This window comes from Trachemys scripta, chromosome 1, assembly GCF_013100865.1.
Source record: "Trachemys scripta elegans isolate TJP31775 chromosome 1, CAS_Tse_1.0, whole genome shotgun sequence".
Classification (NCBI taxonomy): Eukaryota; Metazoa; Chordata; order Testudines; family Emydidae; genus Trachemys; species Trachemys scripta.
The window spans coordinates 25,959,084-25,981,008 of record NC_048298.1 but is presented as its reverse complement, the minus strand read 5'-3'; the positions used below and the strand labels follow the sequence as shown (position 1 = coordinate 25,981,008).

Genomic DNA, 21,925 nt, shown 5'->3' with positions numbered 1-21,925 from the left:
GCCCGCGGCACCCCTGCACGTCCCCCCCCTGCCTGGGGCAGGGGCATAACCCCCCCCCCCCCCCCCCGCCCCCCCCGAGCCCGCACCCAAACCCTCTGCCCCAGCCCAGAGCTCCCTCCCATACCCTGAACTCCTCATTTCTGGCCCCATCCCAGAGCCTACACCCCCAGCCGGAGCCCTCACCCCTCTCGCACCTCAACCCCCAATTTTGTGAGCATTCATGGCCCACCATAAAATTTTCATACCCAGATGTGGCCCTTGGGCCAAAAAGTTTGCCCACGCCTGGTCTAGTGTCTCTGTCTCTCTCAAAGCTTCCATTCCAGTCTGACTGCTCAACAAACTATGTGCCCCTTTTCCTCCCAAGTTTTACACCTGAGAAATCCCTTGCCCAAAATCACACATACCCTGGAACGGCAACCCGGGGCTGGGCACCCACCCTCCTTTTGTGCAGATGCTCTGCAACAAAAGGAACCTCCAAGCTTTAAGTGCAGACAAATGTGAGTGCATCTTTGGCCAGGTCTACACTACAGAGTTTTGCTGGCATAACTATGTTGGTTAGGAGTGGGTGTGGGGGAATTAAAAATTTTATTAAAGCTAATGTTAAAAAAATTATATAGTACACAGGTTAAGAAAGGAGTGTCTGTACAGCTGGGTATAGTGCTTAGATTATCCATAGATACAAATTTTGTTTTAAAAGTCATGAGATACATATAATGCATAATCAGCAATAACCCAAATTTAGATAAATAAATTTAACAATACAGTTTAGATATTAGCATCCAAGTAGGCCGGTACATTACTCATGGTAAGTTATACAGAGAGTTGGTTGTGGAAAGCAAATATAGCAATGAGTGAAGATTGTCCCTCAGTAATTGAGAATTTAGGGTAGGGTGTCCATTTAAAAAATACAATCCATGAGGAAAGTATTTCAGATACTTTCCTGACTGTGCTTCTCATTGGCACTCCAGCTCATCTCTCCCAGTATTGCCAATGTCCGGTGATGTGTTCTATGTAGATGTCCCTTGACCACCTGATGGCCATGAGTTGCCACATCAGCCGAGCGTAGCGCTGACCAATTCCGCATTCTCTCAACACCCAGTTGTTACCGGGGTCCCATGAGCCCAGAGCTCCAACGATCAGTGCGTGTGTCTGAACCTGGTAACCCTTGGCTCTCAAGGTTTTGGACAGAGGGGGCATATTTCTCCACCTTTCGAGCTCGGGGGTCACGGAAGGCCGGGGTCCTGTTCCCTAAAGGCACTGTGACATCCACTATCATGATGATCTTCTGGTCCGCGTTGGTGATGACCATGTCCGGTCGCAGTTGACTGTCCATTCCAGGGATGGCACAGCTCACAGCCACTTTCCCTACGGGTGGCGGGATGCCTCTGACTAGCTGATCTTGGATGGCGTTATGTCGCAGCTGCCAGGCTCTGGAATGGGGCTTGCAGCTACACAAGACGTGGAGTACTGTCTCATTGGCATAGCTACACTTCCTGCATCACTTGTCCTGATTCCCGTGGCCGACAGCACTGTTCAGTGGAACGCAGTTGAGCCGGGTCCTGTAGATGAACCTCCAGTCGGCAAATCAGGTGAAGCTGCCCCTGGTGAGGAAGTGGTTGCTGGCGTCCCAGTTGCACGTCACCACAAATGCCTTGGAATCATAGAATATCAGGGTTGGAAGGGATCTCAGGAGGTCACCTAGTCCAACACCTCCCCCTCACCCCCCCCCCAGCTCAAAGCAGGACCAATCCCCAACTAAATCATCCCAGCCAGGGCTTTGTCAAGCCTGACCTTAAAAACCTCGAAGGAAGGAGATTCCACCACCTCCCTAGGTGACCCATTCCAGAGCTTCACCACCCTCCTAGTGAAAAAGTTTTTCCTAATATCCAACCTAAACCTCCCACACTGCAACTTGAGACCATTACTCCTTGTTCTGTCATCTGGTACCACTGAGAACAGTCTAGATCCATCCTCTTTGGAACCCCCTTTCAGGTAGTTGAAAGCAGCTATCAAATCCCCCCTCATTCTTCTCTTCTGCAGACAAAACAATCCCAGTTCCCTCAGCCTCTCCTCATAAGTCATGTGCTCCAACCCCCTAATCATTTTTGTTGCCCTCTGAACACAGTACTCCAGATGAGGCCTCACCAATGTCGAATAGAGGGGAATGATCACGTCCCTCGATCTGCTGGCAATGCCCCTACTTATACAGCCCAAAATTCCGTTAGCCTTCTTGGCAACAAGGGCACACTGTCGACTCATATCCAGCTTCTCGTCCACTGTAACCCCGAGGTCCTTTTCTACAGAACTGCTGCCTAGCCATTCGGCCCCTAGTCTGTAGCAGTGCATGGGATTCTTCCGTCCTAAGTGCAGGACTCTGCACTTGTCCTTGTTGAACCTCATCAGATTTCTTTTGGCCCAATCCTCTAATTCAGTGGTCCACAACGCGGTGCCTGTGGGCACCATGGCGCCCGCCAGGGCATCTATGTGCGCCGCATACTGGCTGGAAGACTAGCATCCGCCGAAATGCCGCCGAGAAGCGGCAATGTCAAGAGGCATCGCCGCCAAAATGCCGCCGAGAAGCAGTGTCATTAAAAGGCATTTTCGGCGGCATTTCAGCGGCGATGCCTCTTGATGACACTGCTTCTCGGAGGCATTTCGGCAGCAGCGCCTCTTGACATTGCCGCTTCTCAGCGGCATTTCGGCGGATGTTTGTCCGCCAGCCACAGTCCTCAGTGGCTCGTCGTCCGGCGCCTGCCAAATGGAAAAGATGGGGACCACTGCTCTAATTTGTCTAGGTCTCTCTGTATCCTATCCCTATCCTCCAGTGTATCTACCACTCCTCCCAGTTTAGTGTCATCTGCAAACTTGCTGAGGGTGCAATCCACGCCATCCTCCAGATCATTAATGAAGATATTGAACAAAACCAGTCCCAGGGCCGACCTTTGGGGCACTCCGCTTGATACTGGCTGCCAACTAGTCATGGAGCCATTGATCACTACCCGTTGAGCCTGACGATTTAGCCAGCTTTCTATCCACCTTATAGTCCATTCATCCAGCCCATACTTCTTTAACTTGCCGGCAAGAATAAATCAAAAGCTTTGCTAAAGTCAAGGTATAACACATCCACTGCTTTCCCCTCATCCAAAGACCCAGTTATCTCGTCATAGAAGGCAATTAGGTTAGTCAGGCATGACTTGCCCTTGGTGAATCCATGCTGACTGTTCCTGATCACTTTCCTCTCCTCTAAGTGCTTCAGAATTGATTCCTTGAGGACCTGCTCCATGATTTTTCCAGGGACTGAGGTGAGGCTGACTGGCCTATAGTTCCCCGGATCCTCCTCCTTCCTTTTTTTTAAAGATGGGCACTACATTAGCCTTTTTCCAGTCATCCGGGACCTCCCATGATCGCCATGAATTTTCAAAGCCTTTTTCAAAGGTTTGGCTTATGTTTCAGGTTTTCCACGTATTGGCTGCAGATGGGATCCTTCAGGGTCCTCTCCAGCATGGTTCTAGCTTTCGGAGTGAGGATTGCGTGCTCTGCATTCTTCACCTGTGGCACAAGGACTCCCAGCTCCTGGCATTCCTTGCACCACGTCCAGCAGCAGTGGATACGCTTCTCCAGTTGTCGCATAGCATTGTGGGCACGAGTCCAGAGCGAAGCAAAGTCTCCCCGGACTCTTCCAAATTTGCCTTCCAATGAGCTGCTCAGGTAGGTGGCGACATCTTGATTGAAGGGGGTCCTGACGATTCGCTTCTTGATGACATCCAGCATGTCACTTTCTGCAATGTTCCTCACCAAGACGTCCGGGCACATCAGAAGTGATCACTGCAATGTCGCACAGATCACCATACCAGGAACGTTGGCACTGCCCTGCCTGTGCGAGATGTACACCAGTTCATTGCTGGCTCTCTGGGGAAGAAACATCCACTTCTTCACTAGCTGCCTGGTGATGCTGTCTGCCTTGTTCAGAGGTACCTTCACCACAGCAGATTCCCTGAGGACGAATGAGATACAGGGGATCAGGAAGGTGTTCAAGGCGTTGATCTTCTGCCATGGTGCCAGTAGGGAGGAGTTGATCCTGGCCACATCTCATAGGATCTCCGCAATAGTATCCTCAGGTGTCTGCTGGATATGGAAACCCGTGGGCATGCCGAGATGTTGGTATGCTTGCCCATCCTTGAGGAAGATCATAGGTTCATCCTCGATCTGAAAAGGCATCATCTGGACCATTCTGCATTCTACTGCCATCGATATGCAGGGTTGCACACTTCCTAGCATTGAAGCGGAGTCCCATCGAGTTGACAGCCTGGCTGGTGATGTTGAGCATTTGTTGGAGACACTCCAGGTTGTCTGCGATCAGGACCAGATTGTCTGCGTAGGCCAGGATATTCACGCTGTTGCCATACAGGTCGAAACTGGCTAAACTGCTGGAGATGGCTCGAATGAGCAGCTGCATGGCTAAGTTGAAAACGATGGGGCTGATGGGATAACCTTGCTTCACGACACTATGGATAGAAATTTCAGATGTCTCTCCTTCCATGGAGCGGGTGGTGGTGGTGCAGCCTTCAGAAAGTTCTCAGATCAGCTGGAGAAAGTTTTCAGGCATCCCGAACTCTTGCAGCATGGCAAAAATGTGCTGGTGAGGCATCAATCCAAAAGCATTAGCCAGGTCAAGCCACACTATGGCACATTGCTTCCATGCCCTCCTGGCTGTGTGGATGAGAGTCTGAAGGACAAAGTTGTGCGAAGGTTGTTACGAACACAACATGAAGCCTTTCTGGATGGAGCTGATGTCTCCTCCATTCACAGACCAGTCTATGATCCTAGCCACGAGGCAGCTGGCATACAGTTTGTACATGGTGGAATAGAGAGAGATGGGTCTCCAGTTGCTGGGCTCGTCTCACTCACCTTTCTTGTAAATGAGCAACATCATAGATTTCTCCCAGAAGCTTGGGGTACGGCAGAATTGGGGTCTCGTTTTTTCAGGATGTTATAGCGAATGCCATCTTTTCCAGGGGCTGTGGTTTTGGTCTTTGTAAGTCTGGTCATTACTTCCTGTGATGTGAAGTCTTGTTCCAGGTCCCCTGCACAGTCAATGAGGGGTAGAGGATGAAGGCACCCTGGATGCTGCATGTCGTTCTGAGCTAAGCGGTCAAACACACCCTTAAAGTACAAGAATAGTCTCTCCGACAGAACTAATCAGACTTGTAAACAACATAACTATTCTGGCAAAAAGCCCCCTAGAGAGACACGTCTTATACTGGCAAAAAGCCATTATAAGATGCATCTCCACTAGGGGGCTTTGCTGGTACAGCTATACCAGCAGAACTAATGTAGTAAAGAAAAGCCCTTTAATTCTTTCTATGGGGAGTTTCATCCTGGGTGCTTATTCATCAACAGCCCTCAATGTGCAAGTTATCGCCACCTTTCACCATCGCACACAAAATAACTTGTCAAAGGTAATTTACTAGAACATTTAACAATTGGTCCCAAAGAAACACCATCTCACTTCAGTGCAGGATCAACAGCTCTAGGGATCTCTCAGGACTCAATCTAGAATATGTATGATCATCAGTTCATGCACTTGTTCTTTAAAGTGTGGGGTTCATCAGATGGACCCACAAATTATTTATCTGCACCCTCAAGCAGGTAATCTCATTTAACCAGATTGTATGGTGTACTCTGTTCAGTTGTGTGTGTGTGTATATATATATGAACACGTGTATACATACCAAATTGTGACAGCTGAATAACATAATCGGTCTTCTCTACAGAGATCAGTTTGGGAACCTCTAGTTTAAATTTAAGAGTCCCACAGTTATTGAATGGGGTTGCAAAAAGCCACAAAACAGTCATGACATGGTCTCCAAATGTTGCATTGTAATAAATGTATCCACACAAGGCTGCTATAATGTGGTACATCTTCATTTTTTGATGCAATATTACAATGCAATGCCAAAGAACAGCACCATTGTTTTGTGATTTTCAGAGACTCCATCCAATTGCATCTCTCCCTCCTAGGTTACTTCTGGGAGTACATTACAGCAGAACACCAGCTCGGCTATAGTGAAGGTTAAGACCGGCTTCCTGTTTAAAACTAGATTCTAAGTGCTCTAAAATCTGCAGAGATAGTAAGTTATACTGACCTAAGTGCCAGTATAGATAGTTTCTCCCACCAACATAGCTACCACCTCTCACGGAGGCAGGGGTTATTAAGCTGTCAGAAGAGTTCTCTCCTGTCAGCATAGAGCATCTTCACCAAAAGCACTACAGCAGTGTAGCTGTGCCACTGAAAATGATGTAGTTCTCACTACTATGTCTACGCTACAACTATCTAAACAATCATTAACTACTAACACTTCTCTTCTGTTCCAAAAAAAAAGAAAAAAAAGGGGGGGGGGGCAGAGAGGGGCAAATTAAATGGTAAAAAAAAAATAATAATAATAATTAAACAACCAAAACACTTTGTTAATGCAGAGATAAGGTTGCCGGGGATAACTCATGCCCTCCCAGAACGTGAATCCAGTCAAGCTCTAACTTCTGAAAACCCAGCACACACAGAGTTAAGGTAAATGCCCATGTAACCTTAACTCTGTCCTCTGCGCAGCATACCACCTAAACCTAGACTTTCCCCTACCTGTGAATTTAATGATAGACTGCTCTCATCTCCCACCTCATTACTAGTAATACCCATAGCAAGCAGGCGGCAGTGCCCTGCTACTGACACCACCTACGCAATTCTGTATCGAAATGATGCGGACTAGAGCCTCAGGTACACATGAGCCTCTTTCCTTTGATAATACACTGTGGAAAGAGGGAGGGGCTCAGACCCAGATCTTCTGATATCAGAGACCAAACTGTCCCACCTACCTCCTCCACCATTCAGTACAGCTATGGCTACGACTAACACAGTAATTCCCAGTAGCTATTGCCAGCTCCAGCGTGGGGCACAGTTAAGGTTATGTGGCATTTACCCCAACACTGTATTTCCTGGTTTTCAGGAGTTTTGCCAAACTTAATGTTCTGGAAGGGCACAAGCTGTTACCAGCAACCTTACCTCGGTGTTAACAAAGTTTTTACCATTTAATCAAGGAAGGAGCTGTTCCTCCTCATTCTTTCTTCACCTTGGAGCAAGGAGCAGTTCTAGTTCTCCTTCCTGAATGCTCAGAGGGAATTGGATGGGGATGGAAGAAGATGGGATCCCAGTGACAGGGTGGATCACATTAACAACAGATAGGTGGGTCCCACACCACCACTCAGCATCCTTCTGATATCTTGCAAGGGTAATATAGCATGGGAGCAGTCCTGTGATCAACTCTCTGTTCACTGTGTCTCTGATCAGGTGCAGCTCCAGTCGGACCAATGGACCCCATGCAACCTACATATCACTCAAAAGCTGTAGCCTGAGTACCACCGGTTTTACAAGATAAACAGTTACTGTATAACTCTTCGTGAAATAAAAGGGTTCCATAGTATCAACAACATTAACATTTAGTGATTGTGGTCCTGATTCGGTAAAGTGACTAGAGCACATGGTTAAGTGCATTGCTGAATCAGGACCTGACTCTGCAACTTCTGTTTAATATACAATAGTGTTTTCTCCATGTAAAGCTAATCTACCTTAAACAAAGTCCATGCTATTGATGAACAAAATAAAGAGTGCACATAAGATATTTAATAAACCAACATGTTTTACGTGTGCTACAAGATTCTTAAATGTTTATTAAGACAGCCAAGTTACCTTGTTATAAGAATTTACTTGCAACATATTTTCACTTACCTAAGAACAGCAATCTCTTGAACTGTAATAGCTCTTTTATCTTTGGTCCCCATGTAGGAAAATATATTTGGCTTAACTCTTAAAAAACACAAAAACAGTTATGAAAATTTTAGATTTTATACTGAAGGAAAGTTACCATATAATTTTGTTAGCAAATACGGTAGAATCTCAGAGTCACGAACACTCGGGAATGGAGGTTGTTCATAACTCTGAAATGTTTGTAACTCTGAACAAAACGTTAAGGTTGTTCTTTCAAAAGTTTACAACTTAACATTGACTTAATACAGCTTTGCTGCTGCTTTTAACCATCTTAATTTAAATTAAACAAGCACAGAAACAGTTTCCTTACCTTGTCAAATCTTTTCTTAAACTTTCCCTTTATTTTTTTTTTTTTGTCGTTTACATTTAACACAGTACTGTACAGTATTTGGGGGATGTGGGTGTGTGTCTGCCTGCTGCCTGATTGACCTGTCAGTTTGAAACTCTAGTGTTCGTAACTCTAAGATTCTACTTTACTGCCTATACGCAAGTGGACTCCTTTATGACTGTTATTGTCACTTTTACTTTGAATAATTTGGGGGGGGGTGTATAAAGTAAAAAAATTCAATGGAATAATGCACAACAATCAATCACTATTTAAAAAAACCCTCAGTGCATGCCTATTTTTCTGTGTGAAATTCAAATAGTGCATTTATCTCTATGTGCAGCTATCTGTATACTGAACACATACTCATGTAAGCATGTAGTCGGTGCACTTCAATAGTGTTCCATTTCCGTAACTGTTTCTTTCCCTCTCAACATTATCATTTTCCTTTGCACTCCATGCAGAATAAGAGAAATGCTGCTGTCAGTAGATTCCCTGCTATCCCACTTGTGCGTAACAGGTGGTAGCACTATTGCCATTACATGCATATTCTCTATCAAGCTCTGCATGAACCGCTAGAGTAGTATGTTCCCAGGCATCCTGTTTTTCAAATACAAGTACCACCTTCACCACAGTGGTACTGATTTCTCAGAGCCAAACATTCATAAACTTAGATTGTGAACTCACACTTATAAAACAACTAGTGAATAGTATCACTGATGGGGGTGGGAGGACAAAAAACACAAAGACTTGCTTGGCCACAAAGAAAGGCAGAAAGCCAAGGCTTATGTGACTGGCGAATCCCTCACAGCAAGCAAAGGGAGACTGGTCACCACCTACCTTTCAGAGAAAAAGGAGTTACAATGATTAGGACAGGACAAAGAAAGGAAGACCAGTTACAGCTTGTCTACACATGGAGCTATTGTGTTTTAAAGTTTACACCCTACCTTAATCTGAACTAACTGCACCAAATGCAGTGGCTATAAGAACTGATTTGCATATGAATGACCACAACAATATTTTTAAGTACATCCACTGTATGTTTGGACAACTGCACATTTAAAATCCTTAAAGTAAAAGATATGCTGCATGGCCTGGTCTTCACTGGGGCTTGGTCTACACTAAAAAGTTAGGTAGACCCAGCTACATCACTCAGGAGTGTGAAAAATAGTTAAGCCGATCTAACCCTGGCGTGGACAGTGCTAAATCAACCGAAGAATTGTTCCATCGACCTAGCTACTGCCGCTCAGGAAGGTGGATTACCTACACCAATGGGAGAACCTCTCCCATTGGGCTAGGTAGCGTCTACACTCAAGTGCCACAGCAGTGCAGCTGCAGCACTGCAACTGGGCCGCTGTACTGTTTCAAGTATAAACAAGTGCTGAGAATAAAAGTGCATACTTAACTTCAGTTAAGAATACACCAACTCCAGGTGAAATCCTAGTGAATACAAGACAGTTTGTAGACTTCACACAAGTTAGGAGGTCAAACACACATCTTTCCCTCAGTGAAGACCAGGCCTGAAAGCATGCCTGAAAGTATGCCATTTTTGATTATTTAGAACTATTTTCTTAACAGAGAAGCATTTCAAATTTGACCTTCTAAAACAAAAATATTTTGCAGTTACTAAATATATTGTGATAATACATTTCCTGTGTGGTTTTGGCATAAGGATTTTAAAGCAGAATGTTTACATTAAATATTTAGTTGTTTTTATTGTGTCTGAAAGCAACCAAGTAATATTCTTACCTTAAAAATTTTGATAGTACATTAATAGCATCCATTGTATCCTTGTTTTCCTTGTATAATACAAAGTGGCAGTAGCTTCCCCTAGATTTTGGCCATGAATGTTTTCTTGGATCTTTAAAACAAAGAGTTAAGACATACAAAAGGACAATTTGTAAACTATGTTATCAGTTGTTATTCTCTTTTGCAAACAGGATTCATTTACTTGCCACAGTAGTTTCCATTTTCAAACAAACATGTGACTCTCAATGACTTCAATTAGCTTCCATCTGCTTCTTTCTTAAGAAAATAAAAGTACTGAATGGAAAAAGTTGGTCCAGTAAAAGATTACCTCACCCACCTTTTTTCTCTGACAGTTATGAAGTATGAAAAAATGCACTTTCTGCAGATCCACTGTGGTGTAAATTTATACTGCAATAAAAGATTTTAGCCATGTGACTTACACAAACATTACCAGGAGTTGCATGACAAAAGAAAGTGTCCTCCTGTTGGAATATTTTCCCAGTGGTTTATTTGTTGCCACAGCCCCAATCTCATTCCGACTGAAGTAAATCCAAGTTTTACCCGTGACTTCACTTTGAACAACATCCACCATTTTGAGTTTGATGCAATGCTTGCTGAACCAAATGGGAAGACTCCACTGGTCATTGGATCAAGCAAGCCCTTTATATTCTTCACAAAAAAGCAAACTATGTTATTTTAAGGATTGCATTAATAATGTATTATTTATTTCTACAGCATTGTGCATGCAACACTAGAGCTTGGGTTATAACATATACATTTTAAGGGCTTTATAATTGGTAAGAATTCACTTTGAGATGAAGTTTGGTAACAAAGTCTCACAAGGGAGTTAAATTTGGGACAATTTTCTAAATTCATGAATAAGTCAAGCTCACCTTGGGTATTTTCAAGTTATGTAATGTGTCTAGTCTAAAATATGGTTCATTATATTGTTTAATCACTTTTGGTTTCATAGAAAGGGAAACAAGACTGTCAAAATATTAAAAAGTCATTACTGCACAGTAACATTTTCGAAGATAAATATGCATTGCATAATCATCTATCATTGTAGGCCCAATCCTCCTCCTAGAGAGGCCAACAAGAGTATGGCAATTGACTTCAGTGGGAGTAGGAACAGGCCCTTTGAGGTTGTTTTTTTAATAAAGGCACATAAGGAAAATTAAATACTAAAAACTAACAGCTTGTCTAAATGAGAAAGTTTTACACATATAAAACCACCATGTGGACACTCTCGTATAAAAGTGTCTTTTTCATTTGATTTTAAACCCCTTCCCAGGCAACAAAAGCTAAATTAAAAAAGTACTCTTATTCCAGTATAAGGGTGTCCACATGTGGGGAGGAAGATAATAATAATAATAATTAATAATAATCTTTGTTTAAATTAACATTTTAGGTTATACTGAAAAATACTTATCTCCTGTAGGGAAGGCCTCAGTTTAAAATATGGATTTTTTTGATAAAAAATTACTAAAGCCAGAAAGAAGAGTTGGTGTTTCTTTTTAAGGAAGCAATATCATCAGCCCTAACTCCTCACTGAAAAATAACTCCTCATATGGAGTACTACAATATTCAGAGAGAACAAGCAGAGTTGTCTCTATCTCCCTTGGGAAAAAAAATACCAGGAACATTTGTATGCAAACCATGGACTGTACTGGCCATCAATGTTTAAGCGAAGTCTCCACTGAAACCAAAAAATTGTTCATAATATTAACGATATGGTCCACAGTCTTTTTGTTAGGAGTTCACTGGCTCCTACTTATTCTCCTTCTGAAGTCATCCATCATCTGTGATCTCAATTTACTCTTGTACAAATTATAACTTTAAAGTAGCAAATTAGGTTTAAAGAACAAAGCTTGCACAAAAATTTCTGTCATTAAATTAGGGCAAGGGGAAAAAACAAATAAAGTGATTCACAGGGAGAATCATTTCCAAGTTGAAAGTTTCTTCACAATGCATCGATTGCTCAATTTTACACTTTCATTTGGATTTCTTTCAAAAACACCAGCTCTGATCAAAACCAAAGTAAGGCAACCCAGGAACCTAGGCACACACCATGCCATCTGCTACTACAACCCCATGCCCGTGCCATGGTCCCATCCATCCCACTTGGAGGGGTGGTGGCTGGAGTCCCTCTTTCCCCTGCCAGAGAAGCAGGGATGGTACCAGAGCCCACAATACTTACCCCCACAGCCAGTGTGTCTCTACTTTGATAGGTGGGTGGAGCTGCCTCCACTCTCTTTCTCCTGCTACACATACAGTCCTCTGCTGGGGTGGTGTTGTCACAGCCTCCCAGATCAATGGGTCTTGGAGTCAACGCCCCATTGAGATGAATAAGACAATTCATACCTCTCAGAGGTATTGCTTCAGGCTATCTGCACATTCAGGCAGACATTGCTGCATCACTTATTCTTGATTTATGTTTTCAAGCTTTTTATTGCAACCACAAGGGCTAAAACCCATGAATCTTAGATCCTGATGTAAAATTCACATGACTCTGGGAATTGGGATTCTAAACATAGAACTAGGAAGTGAAATCCTGCCTTACTGACGCCAAGGGGAGTTTCACCATTGATTTCAATGAGGCCAGGATCTCACCCATCATCCCTATGCCTTAATCCAGCCTTGGTCCTGACCTTGCAAGCCATTCCATGTGGGTGGACTACTGGGTCCACACCAACTGACTTGCAAGACAGAAGCCTATAACTGCATGTGTGAAGGGTGCAGCGCCAGCCTCGTCACTTTCTGTCAAAACTTAACGTTGCTTATACATAGATTTTATATTTAATTCTTGTTAGTTTGGCCAATGCCTTCACTATTTAGTGTGTCTGAATGGTTGGCATTTCATTTTACCACCATGAAATACCAACATATCTTACCTGTTGCAGTTCTGACCTCTGTCCCAATGTATAGCATAAAGAGCACAAAAGAGCAGTGTTTAATTTTTAGACTATTGAAGGGTTTTAGAGGTGAACATGCAGGTTTATGGTTATGATTGTTTATGCTGTAGACTTCTATAGCATCCAACAATTATGTGGTTGGTGACAGTGATTTAGATGGTTATGCGATGGAATCGTGCAGAGGCAAACAGTAAATATACGGAAAGTTTCAATCAGAGGTACAACAAACTTCACCATGGACAATGATGGACAGCACTGCCAACAAGTTACTGAGGTAACAAGTCCATGCCCGAAGTCCTCTAAATACCACACATACAAAAGCACTTGCAATTTAGTGAGTTAGAAAACATTCTTGTAACCCTTATCCCCACAAGCATACCTCATCATGTTTCTCATGTAAGAATAGATTATTAAATATTTCAAGTGTTTCTTGCCCACTGACCACATTCAGGATTAAGTCCCCCATGTGTTAGTCACTGCACATATGCAAGATTTAGATATAGTCCATGTCCCAAAGAGCCTATAGTCCAGTATCCCCATTCTGCAAGCATTTATGCATGTTGAGTAATATTTTGCACATGGGTAGTCACTGAACTTACATATGTAAGTATGTTTACGGGATCAGGGCCTAAGAAACTAAGTTTAATACACATTAAGTCCTACTGCATCGTATGAAGTTATCCAGAAAAGATTTTTCCTCTAAAGAAATACTTTTTTTTTTTTTAAATGGACGCCAGTTAAAATCTACCAATCCTATTTGTAAGGTACCTTTTAGTTATACTTGTTCAACTTAATACATGTACCTTGTTGTAACAACGGTTAAGGAACATAAACATCAGCAGGGCAAACTGAGGAAGACCATTATAACCCAAAGGAGAACAAGATTTGTTTGGAGATTACTTTTTGTACTTCTAAGTATGCATACTCCATGCACAAAGCATGCAACCATAGGATTAACTTGACACAGTTAATGTGATAAACATACACATGTAATAATAATTTAGTCCAAGTTTTTGATACTTTAAATACTGTACCACATAGCAACAGACATTTACATTTGCTTAAGAAAATGTTAAATAAAATATAATTTTATCTAAAATAAATATGTAGTCCCTATCTAATTTGCATTACAAAATTTTTGAGCCCATCTACTGGCAATGAGATATATTTTATCTTAAACCAGTTCCTAACTGACTTCAGGTAAACTGAAATAAGCCTAATTTAAACCAAAATAAGAGCATCTATACAGCATATCACACTAATTTTAACTAAATCAGTTTATAAAAGCCTCACACCTTGAGTTAAACTGGTGAAATTCTGTGTTTAGGCAAAGCTTTAGATTTAAAATCAATCTGCCAATGTGTCAAAAGCGTCAGATAATAGGCAACAATGTTTTACATATTTGTATACCAATACTGATGTGCCCCAAAATAATTAGACTACCAAAATACTTTGGAACATATTAAGTTATTTACCTTGATACTACCAAGTCCATCATTATTCTTGCTACACAAAAGCAATTCCTATAACTGATGATGGATACAGACAGTTTTCTGCTTATAACTTTAATTTTGGCAAAGCATAGCATTGCCATTAACTGGAAAGCAGAAGCAGGTTCAGCTATTTTAAAAAGATCCTATCTTTGAGAAGAGTTGCTACTGGAAATATATTCATATATTATTTATATAAAAATGTAATTCTGAAAGGTAGTAAACAGATTGGGATAAATTCTGACCCCACTGAAATCAAAGGGGGTTGCCACTGACTCTAGTGAGGCCAGGATTTCACCAATTGAATTTATTATTATTTGTATTATGGTAGTCACAGACCAGGACCCCACTGTACTAAGCATTGTATAAACACAGAGGAAATTTGGAATTCCTAAATTGTATGATTGTGACAACTTAATTTGGATCCAATTAGGTTCACATGGTCTACATGTGACTACAGTAACTATACAATAAAAGAAAACAAACACACACTCCTATGTTGTCTATTTGGCACTCAGTGAGAATCACGGAAATGTAGGCTGGAAGAGCCAGCCCTCTGTGCTGAGGCAGGACCAACCTAGACCATCCCTGACAGGTGTTTGTCCAACCCGTTCTTAAAAACATCCAATACTGGGGATTCCACAACCTACTTTGGAAGCCTGTTCTAGAGCTTAACTACCCTTATATTTAGAATTTTACCCTAATATCTAACCCAGGGGTAGGCAACCTATGGCACAGGTGCCGAAGGCGACACGCAAGCTGATTTTCAGTGGCACTCACATTGCCTGGGTCCTGGCCACTGGTCAGGTGGGCTCTGCATTTTATTTAATTTTAAATGAAGCTTCTTAAAGATTTTAAAAACCTTATTTACTTTACATACAACAATAGTTTAGTTATATATTATAGACTTATAGAAAGAGACCTTCTAAGAACGTTAAAATGTATTACTGGCACGCGAGACCTACAATTAGAGTGAATGAATGAAGACTTGGCACACCACTTCTGAAAGGTTGCCGACCTCTGATCTAACCTAAGTCTCCCTTGCTGCAGATTAAGCCTATTACTGTATATACTCGTTCATTAGCCCATTCGTTTATAAGCCAACCCCCCAAAATGGAGAGGTAAAAATAGCAAAAATTGTATGACCCTTTCAGAAGCCGACCATATATTTCAGGGGTTGGAAAACTTTGGCACCCGGCCTGTTGGCTGGGAACGGCGAACCGCGGCCACAGGGAGCTGAGGGGCTCCATGCCTGCAGACGCTCCAGGTAAACAAAACGACAATGTATTAGATATTCAATTAAATGATTCCATAGAGCAAGGGTCGGCAACCTTTCAGAAGTGGGGAACCAAGTCTTCATTTATTCGTGGTAATTTAAGGTTTTGCGTGCCAGTAATACATTTTACATTTACAGGGGCCGATGGTTGGGACCCCAGGCCGGCAGTGGGCTGAGTGGCTCAGCCCACTGCCGGCCTGGGGTTCCATCCATCCAGGCCAGCAGCGGGCTGAGCAGGGCCGGAGGCAGGGACACCAGGCTGGCAGCAGCGTGCCACAGTAAATCAGCTCGCATGCCACCTTTGGCACGCGTGCCACAGATTGCCGACCCCTGCCATAGAGTTTAAAATCATCAAATTTTGGTGTAGACCCGATTATAAGCCAACCCCCGCTCTTTGATGCATCACTTTTTTACCAAAAATATTCGGCTTATGAATGAGTATATACGGTACTTTTTGTCCTACCTTTAGTGGACATGGAAAACAATCAATCACCCTTTATAATAGTCCTTAACATATTTGAAAACTGTTATAGTCCGCACCCCACCCCCACCCCCACCCCACACACACACACGTCTTCTTCAGGTACTAATACCTCTCACTTACTATAAACCCAGTAAAACAACTTTACATTTGCTACTCAATTTACTTGATTAGTGGTTTGAAGAAAAAAAACAAACAAAAAAACCCACACTAATATCTTTTAGCATACCCAACAGGTAAGCCTCATGCCCTGTACCATTTAGAAGTAACATACTGGATGAATCGGTACAGAGGTATGCAACAGCCTCCAAATCCAAATTATAACATACTCCCTTGTCTGAAGTATTACATAATTTTAGTTAAACATTTTGTTTTTAAATTGTAGTTCAACTTTGCAATATGAAATGATGGTGACAGTAACAAACTCACTTGCCAGCGCTTTCTTTCCAGCAGCATGGTAAGCAACGATGTATTTTTTCCCATCTCGGTCCTCTGTTTTCGTCTCTAATCCAGGAAACAAGGATTTCACAGCGTGGTGAATAATAGTTCTTTTTTCTTTAGTGTCTTCAATAACCTACATTTAACAAAGAAAATTGTCTCACAAAAATGGTCCTTTTTTTGGTCTTGTGTACATATCTTTTTGTTTGTTTTTAAACACAAAAACAAATAATTTTTCTGTTCAAAAACCAACCTTAAGAAAACATTGTCTGACTATGCTTTAAAGGACACATTCTACTTGCTATAATTAATTCATAAAGAGATATATACATAACTCCAGTACAAACCTTGAATCTGATGTTTCAAAAATAAAAACCACAATGACATTTTTTAATTTACCAGTTTAATTCTTAGCCAAATTTCACTGCCTGAATGGTGAGTATATCCAAACTGTGTGTCTATAGTGCACATCTGTATAGAAGCTATACAACTAGATGAGAAGAATTTTTTTTTAATGTAGGAATGCTTATTAATCCCAAACCAAATTTTTGCCCCTAAATCAGCTCAGCAGTTATTCATATTTGTGTTATTTAAAAATAGCCACAAAACTCTTCTTCCTCTTGTACCTTTTTTCTTCTTATTGTGGAAGATCAAATTCACTGTCTTCTATTAAATCAGCACATGCTATCCTTGGAAACATTCTTTCATCAAAGTGCATGTTTGTTTAATCCCTTGTATATAATCATTCTATAAAATACTCATACACTGAAAACCCAAATACTGCATTAGCCCTAATCCTGCGAACACTTAGGCATGTGCTTAATTTTATGCAAGTGAATAGTCCCAGTGAAACCACGGTTAGTACTCACATGCATAGTTCAGTACACTTGTAAGTCTTTGCAGGATCAAGTCCTAAATTTACAAGTTTTCAGCATCACCTATTCTGATGTAAAGCTCAACAAACCACTTGTATACCTAGCATTTAGTTTTCATGCACACACCCATCTCCTTCCCCAAAAAGGATATGTTAGCCAAGTCCTTTGTATCGTTTTACCATTTTACCTCTATGGCAACACTGGTTTCTTTGTTCTTAAGAAGTTGGAGCTCTTCTAAATGCTGCTTGTCTTCATTTGACAAAACTGTAAATATTTCTTCTGAAGGATCCTAATATATATATATATAAAATAACAGTAACTCTCACACAGTCAGAATAAGTTTTCATTAGTGATTTAATTAAAAAAAAAAAAAAAAATCTTCTAGCCATTTCTGAAAGCTACTCAGAATTTACCTCATCATCCACTGGAACAGAAAAGTCATCTAAATGGCTTATGCGCCCATCTTTTCCTATTTCATGAACGACAAAGTCTGAGTATCTAACAGAAAGAAACACAAAGGGTTAAAAAACAGAGTGAAGACTAAAGGCTTCTGTGAACAGAATGCTATTTTCTGCTATTTTCCAATAGACTTTATTCAGTTTCTAGATTAAAATTTCAGCCATCTACTAAAAGGCTTTCTCCCCTCCACAGAAAATTACTCAAAAGACACACTAGATACTTTCCAGAATCATCTTCAATCATCACTTGAAAACTCAATATGAAAATTATACCTATTTTTCCCCTCCATAGTAGAAACACAAATATTGGTTTGTTACTGTAGAGTTATTCATGAATATTAAAGCCACTAGCATATAAAAAGAATCATAGAAATGTAGGACTGGAAGGGACCTCAATAGATCACACAGTCTAGTCCCCTACACTGAGAAAGGACTAAGTACAGTAACTCCTCACTTCACGTTGTAGTTATGTTCCTGAAAAATGCTACTTTAAGCAAAACGATGTTAAGCGAATCCAATTTCCCCATAAGAATTAATGTAAATGGGGGGGGGTTAGGTTTCAGGGAAATTTTTTTCACCAGACAAAAGACTATATATATATAGTGTGTGTGTGTGTGTGTGTGTGTGTGTGTGTACACACACACACACACACACACACTATAAGCTTTAAACAAACAATTTAATACTGTACACAGCAATGATGATTGTGAAGCTTGGTTGAGGTGGTGGAGTCAGAGGGTAGAAGAGGGTGGGCTATTTCCCAGGGAATGCCTTACCGCTAAATGATGAACTAGCACTCAGCTGAGCCCTCAAGGGTTAACACATTGTTGTTAATGTAGCCTCACACTCTACAAGGCAGCATAAATGGAGGGAGGGGAGACAGCATGGCAGACAGAGAGACACACCTTGTGTGTGTGAGAGAGAGAGAGCGCGCGCGATGTGCATTGCCCCTTTAAGTACACTGACCACACTTGAAGTACATTGCCTTTTTAAGTAGATCAGCAAGTTGAGACAGCAGCTGCTGCGAGCAAACTCCCTCTGTCCTGAGCCCTGTTGTGTCCATCCTGTTCCCCCTCCCCCACTCTATGGAGATGGGGAAAGAGGGGGCAGGAGCAGGGGGGAGGAGGACACCCTGACATTAGCCCCCCTCACCGCCCCCCCCCCCCCCCCACAGCAAGCAGGAGGCTCCTGGGAGCAGCTCCAAGGCAGAGGGCAGGAGCAACACATGGTAGTGCAGGGAGGGACAGCTGAACTGCCGGTAATTGATAGCCTGCTGGGCGGCTGCAGCACAGGGAACTTAGGGGAATGGGGAGCTGATGGGGGGCTGCCAGTCCACCCTGGTTCCAAGCCCCCACCAGCTAGCTCCAATGGGCTGCTCTTTCTAGCAGGCTGCCAAACAACATTATAAGGGAGCATTGCACAACTTTAAATGAGCACGTTCTCTAATTGATCAGCAACGTAACAACAAAACAACATTAACCGGGACGACTTTAAGTGAGGAGTTACTGTATTATCGATAGACCATCCCTGACAGGTGTTTGTCTAACTTGTTCTTAAACACCTCCAATGACAGAAGTAATTTGTTCCAGTGCTTAAATACCCTTAGGAAGTTTTTCCTAATGTCGAACCTAAAGCTCCCTTGCTACAATTTAATCCCATTACTTCTTGTCCTGTCCTTTGGTTCAAAAAAGAACTAGATACGTTCATGGAGGATAGGTCCATCAATGGCTATTAGCCAGGACAGGCAGGGATGGTGTTCTGTTTGCCAGAAGCTGGGAATGGGCGACAGGGGATGGATCACTTGATTATCTGTTCATTCCCTCTGAAGCACCTGGCATTGGCCACTGTTGGAAGACAGAATACTGGGCTAGATGGCCCTTTGGTCTGACTCGATATGACCGTTATGTTCTTCTGTTCAGTGGTTAAGGAAAACAATTCAGCACCCTCCTTTTTGTAACAACATTTTACGAACTTGAAGACAGATATCATGTCCCCCACTCAAATCTTCAATTCTCCAAACTACACAAACCCAATTTTTTCCATCTTTCCTTACAGATATCATGTCCCCCACTCAAATCTTCAATTCTCCAAACTACACAAACCCAATTTTTTCCATCTTTCCTTACAGGTCATGTTTTCTAGCCCTTTAATCGTTTTTGTTATTCTCCGCTGTACTGTTTCCAATTTGTCCACATTTTTCCCACACAATACTCCCGGTGAGGCCTTATCTGTGTTGAGTAGAGTGGAAGAATTACTTACTTCTTGCTTACAATACCCCTGCTAATACACCCCAGAATTATGTTTACTTTTTTTTTTTTTTTTTTTTTTTTTGGCAACAGTATTACACTGTTGACTCAATGTATTTAGTTACTTAGTTTGCGATCCACTGTAACCCCCAGGTCCTTTTCTGCAGTACTCTTTCCTAGGCAATCATTTCCCATTTTGTATTGGTGCAATTGATTATTCCTTCCTAAGTGTACTACTTTAAATTTATCCTTATTGAATTTCATCCTATTTAATTCAGAACACTTCTCCACTTTATCAAGATCATTTTGAATTCTAATTCTGCCCTCCAAAGCGCTTGTAATCTCGGTATCATCCGGAAACTTTATAACTGTACTCTCTATCCCATTATCCAAATAATTTATGAAGAAATTGAATAGAACCAGACTTAAGACAGATCCCTATAGGACCCCACTTGACATGCCTTTCCAGCTTGATCGTGAACCACTGATAACTACTCTGAGTACAGTTTACCAGTCACTAGTGCACCCACCTTATAGTAGGTTCATCTACAAAGGTATCAGAGAAGAGAAAGAGTATATATAAATTAGGAAAGACAGGGAATGTAAAAAAATGTTATTTGAAATTACAGGAACGGTGCAAGTGGACATTAAAAAAAAAAAAAAAAGAGGGTGCGTGTCAATTCTTAAGCCTTCCTTTACAGATCACCATTTTAAACTATATCCTGACTTTCATCTATTTATCCAAGAATTTTTATAAACAACAGTAACGAGATAATTTGATCTCTATCTGTCATTCACACAAAGAAGCAAGCAGCCTCTCCCTACTTCCCAACAAAGGTAAGAGCAGATCACTGTTGTGAATCTTCATGCTACTGAGGCCTCCTTATTTAATCAAATATACTATAACATTTATTAGTGTAATAAGTAGCTAACTAGGCTCCTCACGTAGATGAATAAAGTACTTTATATAATGTATTCTTTGAATTGGTTGATTACTTGCTAAGTTGCAGAGCTCAGAAATTTACTCTCTCACCCCTAGTTGTTAATAAGAATTTCAAAGATTCTACTGTACTGTTATTTCATGAATTAGTACATTAACTCTGTCACTTCAACAAACATTCTTCAGTGCTAGCAGTACATTATGACTCAACTCATTCTTTTCCCAGGGAGAATGAGTCAGATTTCTGTTCACAGCTCTGCAGGTGGAAATACAGAGAACTCCACTGAAGTAAGAGTTCTTCTGGATATTCACTATAGTAGCAAAGCAGATTCTGATCCAGTCTTTTAAAAAAGAAAAAAAGAAAAAAAAATAGAAAAAGAGAGACAGTGAATTGGTGCCAATAGAGGGAACATAAAGGACTTTCTTTCTACATTAGTAAAGCCAGGATAAGTTGTATTTTCTAAAATAAGAATTTTAGAACAGCTGAGAGAAAAAGCTGTCAACTGATTGTGAAATGCTGAAAGTAAGATGGGAAAATGAGGCTTCACTGTGAGATGTTTCTATTGCATTACATCCAAAATCCACACATGAACGTATCACACCTCTATAAAGTCACGTCAGTTTGGCAAAATACCTTCTTTATTATTTTCCCATAGACACTATGGTGAAGGACACATTACAAATGCCTCAGTTAGATATGCTTATAAAAGTCACAAGGGTCAAAATGGGGGGGTGGAAGGACCATAATGAGACTGCAAACATCTCTGTCAAGACAGTATCAAGGTCATGTTTTGCCAACTGAGTTTAAACGTAGAGATGTGATGAATCCACATTTTTTAATTTGAACAAAACTATCAAACACTTCTTACTGGTATTCACCCAAAACTGAATGCAAGTAAGTGAGGCTGTCGTT

The 21,925-nt window shown here is 41.5% G+C and overlaps 1 protein-coding gene across 4 annotated transcripts in view; it reads right to left on the bottom strand.

Annotated features, from left to right (window-relative positions):
• Nucleotides 1-21,925, bottom strand: part of PUS7 (pseudouridine synthase 7) — a 46,707-nt gene that overhangs the window by 13,411 nt on the left and 11,371 nt on the right. For 3 of the 4 annotated variants that reach the window (XM_034766363.1, XM_034766389.1, XM_034766379.1), the window contains 6 exons: nucleotides 17,782-17,866; nucleotides 17,556-17,657; nucleotides 16,485-16,629; nucleotides 12,788-12,805; nucleotides 9,894-10,005; nucleotides 7,781-7,858 (listed from right to left, as the gene is read on the bottom strand). In XM_034766363.1, coding sequence (XP_034622254.1) covers nucleotides 7,781-7,858; nucleotides 9,894-10,005; nucleotides 12,788-12,805; nucleotides 16,485-16,629; nucleotides 17,556-17,657; nucleotides 17,782-17,866 — 540 coding nt within the window. The remainder of the gene's footprint in view (nucleotides 1-7,780; nucleotides 7,859-9,893; nucleotides 10,006-12,787; nucleotides 12,806-16,484; nucleotides 16,630-17,555; nucleotides 17,658-17,781; nucleotides 17,867-21,925) is intronic. The other variant, XM_034766373.1, reaches the window with a different exon arrangement.